The 14095-nt window shown below is 42.7% G+C and overlaps 2 protein-coding genes across 3 annotated transcripts in view; both read left to right on the top strand.

Annotated features, from left to right (window-relative positions):
- Nucleotides 1-1735: 1735 nt before the first annotated feature.
- neurod1 (neuronal differentiation 1) lies at nt 1736-6323 on the top strand. The gene is made up of 4 exons (XM_086090921.1): nt 1736-1890; nt 3081-3344; nt 4347-4576; nt 5346-6323. The coding sequence occupies exons 2-4, from the start codon at nt 3106-3108 to the stop codon at nt 5897-5899; spliced, it is 1023 nt and encodes a 340-aa protein (XP_085947047.1). The 5' UTR covers nt 1736-1890; nt 3081-3105; the 3' UTR covers nt 5900-6323.
- Nucleotides 6324-7838: 1515 nt separating this feature from the next.
- cerkl (CERK like autophagy regulator) overlaps nt 7839-14095 on the top strand; it is a 17073-nt gene continuing 10816 nt past the window's right edge. The window contains exons 1-3 of one of the 2 annotated variants that reach the window (XM_086090651.1): nt 7839-8109; nt 9046-9155; nt 11287-11517. In XM_086090651.1, the coding sequence (XP_085946777.1) occupies nt 7976-8109; nt 9046-9155; nt 11287-11517 (475 nt within the window). In that variant the 5' untranslated portion in view covers nt 7839-7975. The remainder of the gene's footprint in view (nt 8110-9045; nt 9156-11286; nt 11518-14095) is intronic. The other variant, XM_086090652.1, reaches the window with a different exon arrangement.

Raw genomic sequence — 14095 nt, 5'->3', positions numbered from 1 at the left:
TTTTCTATCATAATGATATTTTCAAAAAAAATTTTTATAAATGATTTTTTTCAGTTCCCGAAGACGCCTCCGTCCCCGCAGAAAAAAGGGGGGAAACAGCACCCTCTGGCGAACCGCCACCGTGTTTCAGCCTGGACTATTATACATAACATTTTCAGGCACTCATTTTTTTGTTAATGCTACCTTAAAAATATAAATAATTATAAAAATAAAGGTTGCCACTGTTGATATTTTAATTATAGCAAGTGGTCAACATCGAATAAATTTATTCATTTATTAATTAATTTATTAATTTATATATCTTTTTTAACGGTGCGTTACATTCCAAAAACATGTTAGCGTGTTAGCACAAGCATGTGTGTGCGTGCGTGTTTGTGTGTGTGTTAACTTCCTACAAAAAACTAAAATAAACCTTTTGAGTTCACCTGCTTTACATAATTATGCAAATGTCGTCCAACTTGTTTCGTGTGTCGTCACGGAAACCTGTCGTACTTGTGTTTGGCCAACAGATGGAGCCAAAGACACGTCAAGTGAGACAAGCACTCAGTGGTACAGTGGCCCTTTTCCAATGAATGCAAAAGGGTTCCTAATCCTTCCTACTCATGCTGCTGCTGCTACACAACTCTACTACTTACTACTACCACCACCAACAACAATAATAACAATAATAATAATGTCATTTTATTTTATTAAGACTCGAAACAATAAAACGATTCGTAGGAAAAGCAAGTGTTGTGTGCTGCTCGAGCAGGAGAGTGGCAGCACTCACCGAGTTCGCTTTTGCCAACTTGCTCTGAGCAAAATGGGATGAAAATGAGTTTGTTGGGGATTTTTTTAATTTTATTTTGTATTTTGACGGAACTCCATGAGCACAATGAGTGACAAGTGACAATTCCCGTCTGGGGGCACAGCATGTCGAGTGTCCCTTTTTATCTGATTTGACTTTTCTTTTTTTTTGCATGTCAAGTGTCGCAATTGAAGAGAAAGTTGCTCGCTCGCCGTTCATGTCGTCCCGGTGACGCTTCCGCTTGCCAGGACCAGAGCACATCGACGCAAACTATTCATGACGTCACGCAGCTTGCTCTCACTTCCGTCTTCCACGACCAGCACACACGTCTCAACAGTTGGTGGAAAAACAAAAACGGACATTTGTCCCATAAATCTCTTTCGAAGTTTCTTCGTTAAGAGGGGAAAGATGACCTGAATGGAAGGTGCGTGCGTGCGAGCGGGCGTGCGTGTGAAATGGACTCATCGTTAAAGATTAGCTAGCATGTGACCACGGTGCTCGAAAGTTGCCCGGTAACTCGTTAGCAACCACTTGATCCCCCTCCGCATCACCAATCTTCACGTTGCCATGGTAACCGGCGGCTCACCTGGCCCGTGTCAAGTCCAACATTATTGGCCACTATGCTGACGGTCACAGTTCGTTAGCGTCAGACCACAAAGTTCCACATTTAGGTTCGTGATATTTGATGTCTTTCATACGTCAAACATTTCATCCTGGATGTCACGTCTTGAGAAATATGGCAATTATTTGACATATTTGGAATAACAAATTGGCTATAGGAGACGCGTTTTGGCGTCGGTCGTCCGCGTGCGCGTGCGCGTCTTGCGCAAGGCGGCAGATGGGCTTTTCCGGAAGCCGGGTCACGTGATCCCCGGGGCCCTTTGCGTGACGTGGGCACCATATGGCGAGAGGGCGTGGCCTGGACATGCTAATGTCCAGGCGCGCGCGCGCAGCACCAGCGCGAGAGCGAGCACGTCCGCTATAAAAGTGCGACTCCTCCGCGCGCACGACACAAACCTCCCCGGCCGCTGACACGCGCACGCACTCACGCACGCGGGATGCGCGACGTCTGAAAGGCAGCAAAGCAACAAAAAACACAGCAGGTACGTGCATATATGAATATTATTATTTATTAGGATCACTCTTGATCATCAATGACGTCATCATTCCAGCAACAACAAAGTGAGTGATGATTTTAATCAACACAACAAAGAATGATCATCTCATCCCAACTTTTGTTAGGATGTTGATTGAAATCCAAATGCCACTTTTGGAATATTTTGTGTTTCACTTCAATTGGAAGTGAAGATGCCAATCGGATTGGTTTTGTTCTTAATATTGTTTTTGATTATTCACCATCACTTTTGATCATTTTGACCTTTTTGTGTTGTTTGACTTCATTTTCGGGCCTTTTGAACACCTGACAAGTTTTTTTTCACACACTGACTGATGAGGTCGCAAACGTTTTCATGGATTTGGACGCATGCAAGTAGAAAAGATCAAAATCAATGAAGGAGCTCATCGGTCTCAAAATGGATTTTGTAAGATTTGCCATCGACGATCAAGGCGGTTTCATGTTTTTGGAAATTGTTTCAGTAGAAAACAACCCATGACTATTTTCTCATTTATTTTTATTTTTACATGGATTTGATATGACAATTAATGAATTTGTCTTTAAAGTGTCTCGAATGAAAATGTGATTTATTTTGCTATTTACAATGAAAAATTGTTTTTCTACGATTTTTCCCACTTTTTGCAAATTGCATGAAATTAATGGCAATTTTCTATGATCTTTTTTCCATTTGCTCACACAGTAAAATACATATTTTGTATAGAACACCCAATAAAATGAATTGTAATAAATAAGTCAATCATAAACACAATGGAAGTAATCATCCAGTGGCCAGAAGAAGTCCAAATCCAAATATATCAGTATAGTTATTTATGTTCTTTAAATGAAAACAAATAATTAAGTAAAAAAAACTCCTCATGAAAAACATTTTTATATGAAAACATTTGACGTGCATAATCATTTTAATTCACATTAGAACACGGATCATCTTGACAATAAATCAGTGCAAGTTTTTAACAAAATGCAAACTTGCGATCAATTAACCACAAACGTGTACACATGATTCATTTTATTACTTGTATTAAAAGAAATGTTGAATCTTTTTTATGCTTATCGGTGTAATTTAAAAAAAAATCTTTATTTGCTGCATATCAGTTCATAAAGAATTTTTTTAATGTGCGCATGAATGAAAATCCAATTTTGCATCCCTTTGAAAACCAGCATCATCATCATCATCATCGTCGTCATGACGAGGTCGGAGCAGAATTTTGGCGAGTCTGAGGTTCAGCAGGAGGAGGCCGGCAGCCCCGCGGGAGCCGGGACGGGAGGCGAGGAGGAAGAGGACGACGAGCGGTGCCTCCTGGACGAGGAGGAGGAGGAGGAGGAGGAAGAGCAGGAGGAAGACGAGGACGAGGGCGACGGCGACAACAAGCCCAAAAGACGAGGACCCAAGAAGAAGAAGATGACCAAGGCTCGCTTGCAGAGGTCAGCCACCGGCCCTTGACCTTTGCCCCCTCTCCTCAACAAAATCCACAAATTGAAAAAAAAAAAGAAAAGAAAAAGATTGGCATAGAGGGAACCTAAATTTGGCCCGGGAAAATTTGTTGTGGTATTTTCTCAGAAACACAAAATGTGGTAGGAAATTAAATGGGGGAAAAAAAAGAATAAAAAAATTAGCCAGTTAGCGAAAGTGACGTTAGTTAGCATTGTGGCTACATATTAGCTTCCAAAAAAGTGGTACTTTCACAGAAACACAAAATGTGGTATTGAAACTAAATGAAAAAAATCGGATTCAAAAATGAGCCAGTTAGCGAAAGTGACGTTAGTTAGCATTGAGGCTACATATTAGCTTCCAAAAAGAGATTTTTTTTTTCACAGAAACACAAAAGGTGGTGGTGAAATGTAACAAAATTAAGTAAGAGAAATCAGCTAAGAAAATTAGCGTGTTTGTTAAAGTGATGTCAGATAATCTTGTGGCTACATATTAGCGTTGAAAAAGTGCCCCCCCCCCCCCCTACACACACACACACAGAATCACAACATACTGGTAATGAAACTAAATAAAAAAAATAACATCTGAAAAGTTAGATAAAGTGACAATGTTAGGTAGCATTGTGGCTACATTTCTCTGAACAAATGAGATGAACACAATAGCGACTTGGCTAATGCGGTAATATTATCGTAGCATCGTGTCTTCATCATCAAAAAAGGTGTAAATGCGCTGAACTCTACAAAAACAAATGCAAAAATAGCAAGCGGGCTCGTGTGGAGATGCGGCATTCACATTGCGGCTCCTGCGTATCGACAAAGTTTCGGCAGCGCTGGATTCACATTTTTTGATGCTACAGCCTTATTTGAAAATGTATTCGATGACATTTTTCTTCAGCATGTTCAAAGTCTTGAGAAAGTGAAAAGGTGTGACTGAAATGTGACTGCAAAGTGTTAGCAACGTGGCTAAGGTGTCGTTGTTTTTTTTTTGCCCTGCAGGTTCAAAGTTCGGCGCATGAAGGCAAACGCTCGCGAGCGCAACCGCATGCACGGCCTGAACGACGCCCTGGAGAGTCTGCGCAAGGTGGTGCCCTGCTACTCCAAGACGCAAAAACTGTCCAAGATCGAGACCCTGCGCCTCGCCAAGAACTACATCTGGACCCTCAGCGAGATCCTGCGGTCCGGGAAAGCCCCGGACCTCATCACCTTCGTGCAGGCGCTCTGTAAAGGTACGAGCACGCGACACTCAGACGGCGCACGCGGACGCGGCGTGCGCCGCGTACGCTGTACATGGAAAAAGATTTGCACAATATATTCACTACGTTTCTTGTGGATAGAAAACAATAAGAACATTATATTTACATATTATGTTTAAAAAATAAAGTACAATAAAGCCAAATAAACATGTAGTTACTATGTAATAAATACGTAATAAGGAATATATTGTTTGCTAAATGAACTGCAATAAATAGTCGTTAAGCATGCAATGATATGGAAATGCGACCAACAAACAGTCATACATTTAATAAATACAAATTGGTAGGCAATGAGCAATAACGATGATGATGATGATGATGATGATGATGAAAAGACGGGAATCATTTGTCCAATTTGCCAAGAACTGTATGTGTGCAAAAAATAATAATAATAATAAACAGAAACTGACTTGTAATACATTTGAATCTCTATTAACATGTAATGCATCATTTTGAATCACCGCTAATATAATATAATATATTTACTTGTAAATCATTGTAGTAATTCCATTCAAATGTAATAATATGCCTTGCAGTAATTAAAATGTAACTGACATGTACAAAGGAATAGCAATTAACTTGCAATAAATGTGAATAAACAGGAATTAAGCTGTAACTAAGAGCACATCATAAAGATTCATATGGATAATGAATATGTCATAAACATAAATAAGCAGCGGTTGTTAACGTGTAATAAAGCCGCCGAAAGCGTCAGTACTGAAGACGCCGCTGTCGCATTCAGGTCTGTCCCAGCCGACCACCAACCTGGTGGCGGGCTGCCTGCAGCTGAATCCTCGCACCTTCCTGCCCGAGCAGTCGTCCGAGCTCCCGGCCCACCTGCCCCCCCCGGGCGCCGCCCCCTACGCGGCCCACTTCTCCTATCAGACGCCGGGCCTGCCCAGCCCGCCCTACGGCACCATGGACCCGTCGCACATCTTCCACCAGGTCAAGGGTCCGGCGTACGGCGCCCCGGAAGCCTACTTCGACGGCGTCCTGGTGACGGACAGCCCCTCCTTCGACCCGCCCCTCAGCCCGCCCCTCAGCGTCAACGGGAACTTCTCGTCCTTCAAACACGAGGCGGCGGCGGCGGCGGCGGCGGCGGCGGCGGCGGCGGCGGCGGCGGCAGACTACGACAAGAGCTACTCCTTCGGCGTGCACTACGCTGGCGGCGGCGGCGGCGGCGGCGGCGGCGGCGGCGGCTACCCGCAGGTAGACAACCTGATGGGCTTTGACGGACACTCGCATCACGAGCGGCTGATGAACGCTCAGCTCAACGCCATCTTCCACGAGTCGTGAGCGCCGCCCGGGACCGGGTCCGGGTCCTCGTCGCTTCCTGTCCGGGACGGCGGCCAGTCAAGCAGCAATAAGCCAAACTATGCAATTTGATCCCTACGGAAGAGGATGATGGCCAATGAAGAGAGAGGAAAAAAAAGTTGAATCTCACAATAAAATGCTGACTTTAAAGCGAGAATAATAGTAGCGCTAATAAAGTCAAGTCAGAATTCACTTTAAAATCTGAATTATGAGAATAAAGTCCGAATCCTGCCATTTTTTTCCCTCTCTTCACTGGCCCTAATCCTCTTCCGTAGATCCCAAACCCCGGAAACAAAAAATAATCTATTTTTCAGCGTCCGTCTTGTTGCTTTTTCTAACATGTCCTCACTTTCGACATATTTGTAAAGACTTCTATTAAAGGGGACATATTGTGGAAAAAAATGAATGTCTTGTATTCAGGGCTGCTTGTTTTCATTAGCAACTCATTTATTATGTTCTTCAATTAATCAATTCATCAGATAAAAAAAAAAGAACAAGAACATTATTTCAACTTGACTGGTCAGAAAATGCCCAAACAAACATCTATCCAAAAAAAAAGGCCAAAATGTTGATCATCAATTTCCAAATTAAAAGCAGATGTTTGCCAATGACTTCTTTTAAAAAGGACTGATCCTGAAAAGTAGCCCTTTTCGATTTTGCCCAACTGTGACATCACAGTAGGGATAATTAACATAATCCCGCCCACACAAGTTTCTCCGCCAATGATTTGCTCTTCAAGGCTGGATGAAGTTCCAGAGCCAAAGAACCACTTTCCTGGCTCATGTCAAAGCCAAAGGGTAAGCTGAGCTGCAGTGTGAGCACAAATTAGCATTAGCAACACTATAGTTTGTGATAATAATATCAAGTTGTCGTCGTGGGAGAAACGTGTATTTATGTCACATTTTTGGTGCCTTGCTGGTGAAATTCTGCCTGCGATAACGCAAGTCAATCTCTCCGGGGTCGGGTCCGGCACTTCAAGTGCGATCGCAATCTGTATCGGAAGAAGTTGTTGGGGGGTCCGGGGGGTGAGGGGGATGATTGCGTTTGGCGCCAACACTCAAATGTTCACTTACACTGTGAAAAAAATGGCCGCTTTGAAACACACAAACTCATATTTGACACCAAAAGACAAAGAAGAAGCAAAATTCACACGCATGTGCATATTTTGCTCCAAAATGTGACTTTGATTGAATCAAGTTTTTATAAAAAATAAAGTCCTTTTGTATCATACATTACATTTGTGGGTGTGTCTTTATGTGTGTGTGCTATCCATGCATAAACAAGATTTTTTTTCATCAATTAAAATCTTGCCTGCAGAATGAACATCTGGGCCGCACGCACGCACGCACGCGCACCATTACCATCAGCTGACATGTCATGACATAATTAGCTAACCTAGCGATTGATCAGTTTAGTGGCGCAATTGGCCGAGTTAGCAGCGTGACTGACGTGATGAGCGGATGTTATCATTTAGCAAACTTAGCGTTGTGACTGAGAATTGTAGTTAGTTTCAAAGTCAGCAGTGGTTCTAACGTGGGCAGTTGGCATTTAGCAAAGTTAGCAATAAAGTGGATACGTTTAGCTAGCTTTTAGCAAAGTTAGCATTTACGCCAATGAGCGTCGTTAACATTTAAATAAATTAGCAGTGGGGCCGATCTGTGTTTTTGAAATTCTTTCAACGACACGACAAGTTTTGTTGTTGAAACGCACAAAGTTTTCAAATACATAATAATAATTATAATGATAACGATGATAATAATAATAATAATAATTAATAAATAATGAAGGTTTATAACATTTCTACATGTGTTTAAAAGTTCATTTAAATGTCATTTTAAATGGAAAGAATGCGCGTCCCTGTCTGGCCGGCCGTGCGCGCCCCCGAGACCGGCGACGTGCTCGTCCCTTCCTTCCATGTGCGTGCGAGCCGCGTCGTCTCCTTGACGACCACACCCGGAAGTGCCTGGATCAGCTTAGCTCGCGCGCGAAGCGGACGGCAAGTGCACGTCGAGTTTGTTTTGTTGTTCAGTGATTTTGTTTGCTTGTTAAATTGTGAACATGTCGACGCGCGAGGAGGACAGAGAGAAGAAAGAGCAGAAGGAGAAGGAGGAGAAGCTCAGCGGGAGGAAGAAGAAGAAGAAGAAGCAGAAGGAGGAGAAAGCTGAGGAGCACATGCCGGAAGTGGAGCGCAGGTGAGCGAGCGACAGGGATGATGGTTGGTGACGTCATAGCCCGCCAAATTCACGTCGAAACGAAAAAGATGTTGATTTTGAAACAAAGTGAAAGAGGTCACCTTCAAAACAATTGGTCGGCGCTATTAAGCTGCTAAAGTATAAGATGAACATTGTGCTCTTTTTGTGCTAATGCTGAAGAAACATTTGTTGTGGGACTGCACGCTCACATTTTTCGGACTGACCGAAACTTCACCAATCCTAAATTAAAAATCCTCGATGAAAATGAATTTGAAACGTGCCCTATTAAAGCTAAGAGTTAGATAAGGTCTGTATTGTTGTCAAGCTTCTCTTCATTTTGGCAGCATTTCATATTCATTGTTTAAAATTTGCAAGTCAATTTGCTCCTGTTGATCTGGAATCTGGATGATGAAGTTCTTCTTTGAACCCCAAGGTCATTCGGACCAGAAGGCTCACTTCATACTGTGATTTAAATGAAGGAAATCATATGAAAGGGAAAAATAGTCAAACATGTTTAAGGGATGCACGGTTATTTGGTTGTTTTGCTCATTTTTACTACAAAATCACATACAGTTTCCTCACGTTAAGCATTCCGAGTTTGAAGTAGTTGTGATGACGTCAGACATTTTAGGAATGGTGGCATCCATTTTAGGCACAAGGAGTCTGAACTAGGGCTTCAACAAATGGTCATTTTAATTATTGATTAGTCTGTCAATGAATTGACGAGTGAGGTAAAAAATCAATAATTACCCTAAAATAGGACATTATTTGGAATTGGCAGTTCAGAAAATGACAAAAAACATCAATTGATTACGATTCGTTTTTTGCTTTGGTCTGTCGCGTCCATCTGAAAATGGGCAAAAATGTTCATCCAAGAGAGAAAAGAATTGAATCTAAAAAGAAAATGTGATTTTTATTCAAATGTCTTTTTGTCAGCGAGTGTGTGTTGCTGCGCGGGATCTTTAAAGTGGGCAAGAAGAGCCACGACGTGCTCCTGACCAGCACCCGACTCACCTGGACCCCCATCCTGCCCGAGAGCCCCGCAGGTCAGGTGCCGCGCCGACATCTGCGCGGAATGTCGCGGCAGATGCTGCTGTAACTGAAACCAGCGCGTACGCGCGCGCACACACATTGGCGTGACCATTTCGGGAAGTTAGCATAGTTAGCATTTAGAAATGCTAGTTGTTTGGAGTTTGGATTCGTTTGTGGTGGAACTGATGAGTGCCGTTAGCATTTAGCCAAGTTAGCGACGTAACTGACGTGCACTTTAGCAACATTAGCAAGCTAACTTATGCGATTGGAGGAATGACTGTTATTGTTTGATCATATCTCGTTGCGCATATTCCAAACGATCAGTCAAGCTCGATCAATCGGTCGAAAATGAACAGGGATCGCTTTTGTACCAATTGGTGGGAACGCGTAGCGAGCATGCTGTGGAAAACATTACAAACTGGTGTTTTTGTTTTGCTTTCATGTTGCTGTTTTGACACAACTCAATGAGTAAATACACAATTACGTGTGTGTGTGTTTCTGGGTTGGACAATCTGTTTTGCTGAATTCCATCCAAGGCTAATGTCATCAAGTGTGTGTGTATTGGCAGCAGTCGTGAGCAGTTGGTTCGGCCCGTGGGGGGTTATTAGATTCTCTCAGTGTGAGCAGATTAACACACTCACACACGCACACGCACACAGTCAGCATGCTGCGTTCGTGCGTGTGCGTGTATAGAAATGGATCAGCTGTTGTTTATGAGAAGTTCTTCCTGTCAATCTGCTCGAGGATGCGCGACATGTTGTTTATCTGCAGGGAGCTTTTGCAAGTTTCTTTTTTTGGGCTTCAAATTTATGGAAGTTAGCAGGATGAGCGTAGATAGTGTTGTGTGTGTTTTTAAGCTATTTGTTATATTGCTAATAAGTTGGTGTGATTGAAGCGTAGCTATAGTTAGCATTTAGCAACGTTAGCAGGGTAATTGAAGGGTAGCTTTTAGGGGAACTAATGGGACCATAGTTAGCATTTAAGAACATTAGTTGTGTGATTAATGAGTGTCGTTAGCTTTTAGCTTGGATAACACCGCGCCCATTGGCTGTTGCTATCTTATGCTAACTCTGTCTTAGTGAGCGGAAAGGTAGTTAGCAGCAGAATTTAGCTAAGATATCAGTTTGATCGATGAGAGCGTGCAATTAGCATTTCGCTAAGGTAGCACTGTATACTAATGGCGATAGTTTAGCTTTCATCTAAGCTATCGGCGGCGTAGTTAGCGTTTAGTAAAATGACTGATGTTATTTATGCGTGCAGTTTTAGCATCGTTACTTTCCATGAGCTTTCAAGCTATATTTTTTTTAACCATTTATTGAACATAGAAAAAGAATACAAAGATCAGTCAATCCAATTTACATGAGTCACATAATAAAATAATACAATAAAAAGCATCAAAAGAAAAACCTTGAAGTATCTCCAAGAGGCATTTAAAAAAAAAAAATTCTACATGAATATTAATGATCAAATGACATTTCTTATTTGTTACAAATTGATCATCAACATCCAGTGGGGACGATATATTATACGCACCGTCATCGGCAACTTCATGAAATACGCCGAACAATACAAAAATCGTCAAAAGTTCTAATGATGTCAATTTAATATGATGTTTATTATTGCGTGGGTTAGTGAGAACAGTTCGGAATATTTTAAGGACGTGTGTGTGCTCGGTGCGTCGGTGAGGACAAGATGGGAGATTCTCGTCCATCTGGACGTAGTGACATGCTACGGGCGTGTGTGGCGCGCGCGCGCGTGTGTGTGCGCACACGCTGTCACTTCAGATCTCATTCACGTTGTCGTCCAATCTGTGCGTCTCAGTGTGATCATTTTCGTTTCACTCGACCGGACGCTACACGACTGCGTGACACATTTGTAGATTAAATTATGTTAATATATTGCACAAGTCTCGTCCATAATCAACAACAACAAAAAGATGTGTTGTGTTTATATTGGCTGTGTTTCATAAGCATGGAAGCAAATTGCTGCCACGGCAGAAAACAAAGAAAACAGTTCAGCATATACTGAAGTGTAAATAGAAGATGATGCGTTTGACTTCCTGATTGGGCAAAAGCAAAAGGCAGTAATTCCTTTCTGTGATTAGCATTTAGCCACGTTAGCCACTGTTGTCGCGTGTGCACGCAGGCGAGGCGTGCACGCCGCCGCCCGGCGCGCTGATGCTACGCGATGTCCTGGCGGTGAAGGTGAAGCGCCGGCGGTCGGCGGGGCAGCGCTCGGGCGGCCCCGTGCTGGGCGTGGCTTTGTTCTACTGCAAGCGAAGCGGCCGCAGGCTGGAGGAGGACACGCTGCACCTCCACAACGCGTCCTCGGAACACGCGCTCGCTTGGCACAACACCCTGAGGGAGGTCCTCGCAGGTAACAAGCTGTGGGTTTTTTTTCTTCTTTGACTTGCAAGCAAACATTTGAGATACAAGCTTCGTATGGCGGCGATCCACTCGACTCACTTTATAACAAGCAGCCGTTTAAAAAGGAGGAACAATTCACCGAAAAAGAGGCTTGAAGTTGTTGACGCCAGATGAGGTTGACCCAAAAACTAAACCAACAACAAAAAATGTATTCAGCCTTGAGCTCAGCCTTTCGTTCTGCTAGCTCAATGCTGACACTAATTAGCATTTAAGCTGCATTGCTTTCAAACCTGAACTGGAAGTCAACCTTCAACAGTTCGTGACAATAATATGTTATATGTGACCTCACTTGTGATTAATATGACATTTGTGGAATCTGAGTATGGAAGCAAAATCCATCTATCTGACGGGGCGGCCATTTTGCCACTTGCCGTCGACTGAAGATGACAACGCTGTTGCTCAGGCAACAACCAATCACAGTTCACCTGTTTTGTGAAGCTGCCCTGTGATTGGTTGTTGCCCGAGCAACAGTGTTGTCATCTTCGATGCAATATTAACCACAATTCCATATTTAGACTCGTGGGGCTGCATAGAACCCCCCCCCAAAAAATATTGGGAGGTTGACTTCCCCTTTAAGGTGCTTTCTCAGCGTTAGCGAACGTAGCAAATGTTTTTTTCCTCAGAGATGTTTGCAAACAGTAAGAGAAAGAAAGAAAAACAGTTTCCGATGATGTAAGATGCAATATCAGTTCCGACGTCCGCTGAGTCGCAGTGACATCATCACACAGACGAGCTAATCCGCTAATCCCGCTCAACGCAACTCGACACACACACACGCACACGCGCACACACCCACACACACACACACACACACACCCCCACACACACACACACACACACACACTCTCACACACACACACACACACACACACACACACACACACACACACACACACACACACACACACACACACCGTCAGCATGTTGAATAATGTCTGAGCGTGAGATTAGCCAAAATGGCGTCTACATCTGCACGTGGGTGTCAATGTGTATCGGCGGCTGGCGTCTGTCTGACTGGAATTTCTGAAAAAGATGCAACGAGCAAATCGAAAACCCCGCACAACAAACCAATTCACACAAAAGTAGTTGGTGACTAAATTGGAAGACATATATGCGTTTCTCACCGAGGAAACGTCCGTTTGCGCTATTAATTCATTTGCTCCTCAAAACGTATAAATACGTTCTATTTTAAATGTTTTCAGTGTGGTTTTTTTCTGTTATGTTTTTTTTTTTTATGTTGAAGCGTTGGTAGTTTTTACAAAAACAGCCAGCAGGTGGCAGCAGAGTATAAGAGATCAACCAGGGCTATGTTGAAAGAAAGCTCATTACTCCCATTTCTAAATAGATTTGTGATTAATGTTGAAGCTTAGCTTTATTCTAATGCTAATTGCTGCAAAATGGAAACCGATACAAATGTACTTTTTTTTTCCTGATGAAAGAAGAGACTCTAATCTTTCTTTTGGTAGCTTCCATGTTTTTATAGCAATAGAACACAATATGGTCTTGCAAAATCCAGTAAAACAGCCGGGAGCAAAGGGGGTTGCTTCAGTCAAAATGGCTGCCAGTCAATGAGTTAAAGTCAATTTTTTTTTTAGGGAAAGTTTAAAACGTCATGTTCATTTTGACAAGTCGACCTTTTCGGAATTTCAGTTTGTTGCTGTCTTATCAAGTAAAACATACCAAACAAAAGAGCTTTGTTGAAAAATAATCACATTATCCTTATTTAGCCATAAGAATTAATTTTTCTCTTCAAATGCAACATTGCAATGAAATCACAATATCTGCTGACAGAGTTTGTTTTCCTCTGCCCAACGTCAGGAAAAAAAAAAAGACAAGATGGAACTTGCAGAAAGAAAGTGACGTCGCAAGCTAAGCTAACGCTAGCGTCAAGGAATGTGGGCGGGCGTCTTGAGTGCTTCCCTTACCAAAAAGTAGTATAGAATATAGAGTATACTTAAGTATACCTAAGTTTTCCTTTTCGAGTGTACTAAAAGTCAACTTGAAGGAAACTCCTTGGGACTAAATTGGAACATTTCCGTACACTTCAAAGTATACTTGAAAGTATACTTGAAAGTATACTTGAAAGTATACTTTGTGCTACGCTTATGTCCACAGTTGAGTTCAACCGGCAAACACTTGTACTAATTGTGGCGACCTTTAACCTCGAGGCTATCCAGCCACATGATCTTTAGGGCTTTATAAATAAAGTGCCTTCTAAGTATATACTACAGTATGCCAACTTTTAGTTACAAGTACACTTCACATTTACTTGGTGCAGTATACGTCCAAAAAGTACAAGAAAAGTCAACTGCGAGCATATTCTCCTGATTTGGAGTGTACGTCACGCGTGCTTACATATTCTTCTTTTTGGTAAGGGAAGCTAGGCTAACGCTAGCGTCGCGGGCAAGGAGAAGAATGCGGGCGGCGTCTCGAGCGCTTGTGTTGTGTGCCGTCCATTCAGGCGCCGGCGCCGGCGCCGCCGCATGGAAAGCAGTTGGGCCTTTTGTCCCGCCGACCGCCATTCAGCA

Source organism: Leptonotus elevatus, chromosome 12, assembly GCF_054856555.1.
Source record: "Leptonotus elevatus isolate MCC_2025b chromosome 12, RoL_Lele_1.0, whole genome shotgun sequence".
Classification (NCBI taxonomy): Eukaryota; Metazoa; Chordata; class Actinopteri; order Syngnathiformes; family Syngnathidae; genus Leptonotus; species Leptonotus elevatus.
The sequence above is the reverse complement of the archived record's forward strand: the minus strand, read 5'-3'. Positions and strand labels throughout refer to the sequence as shown.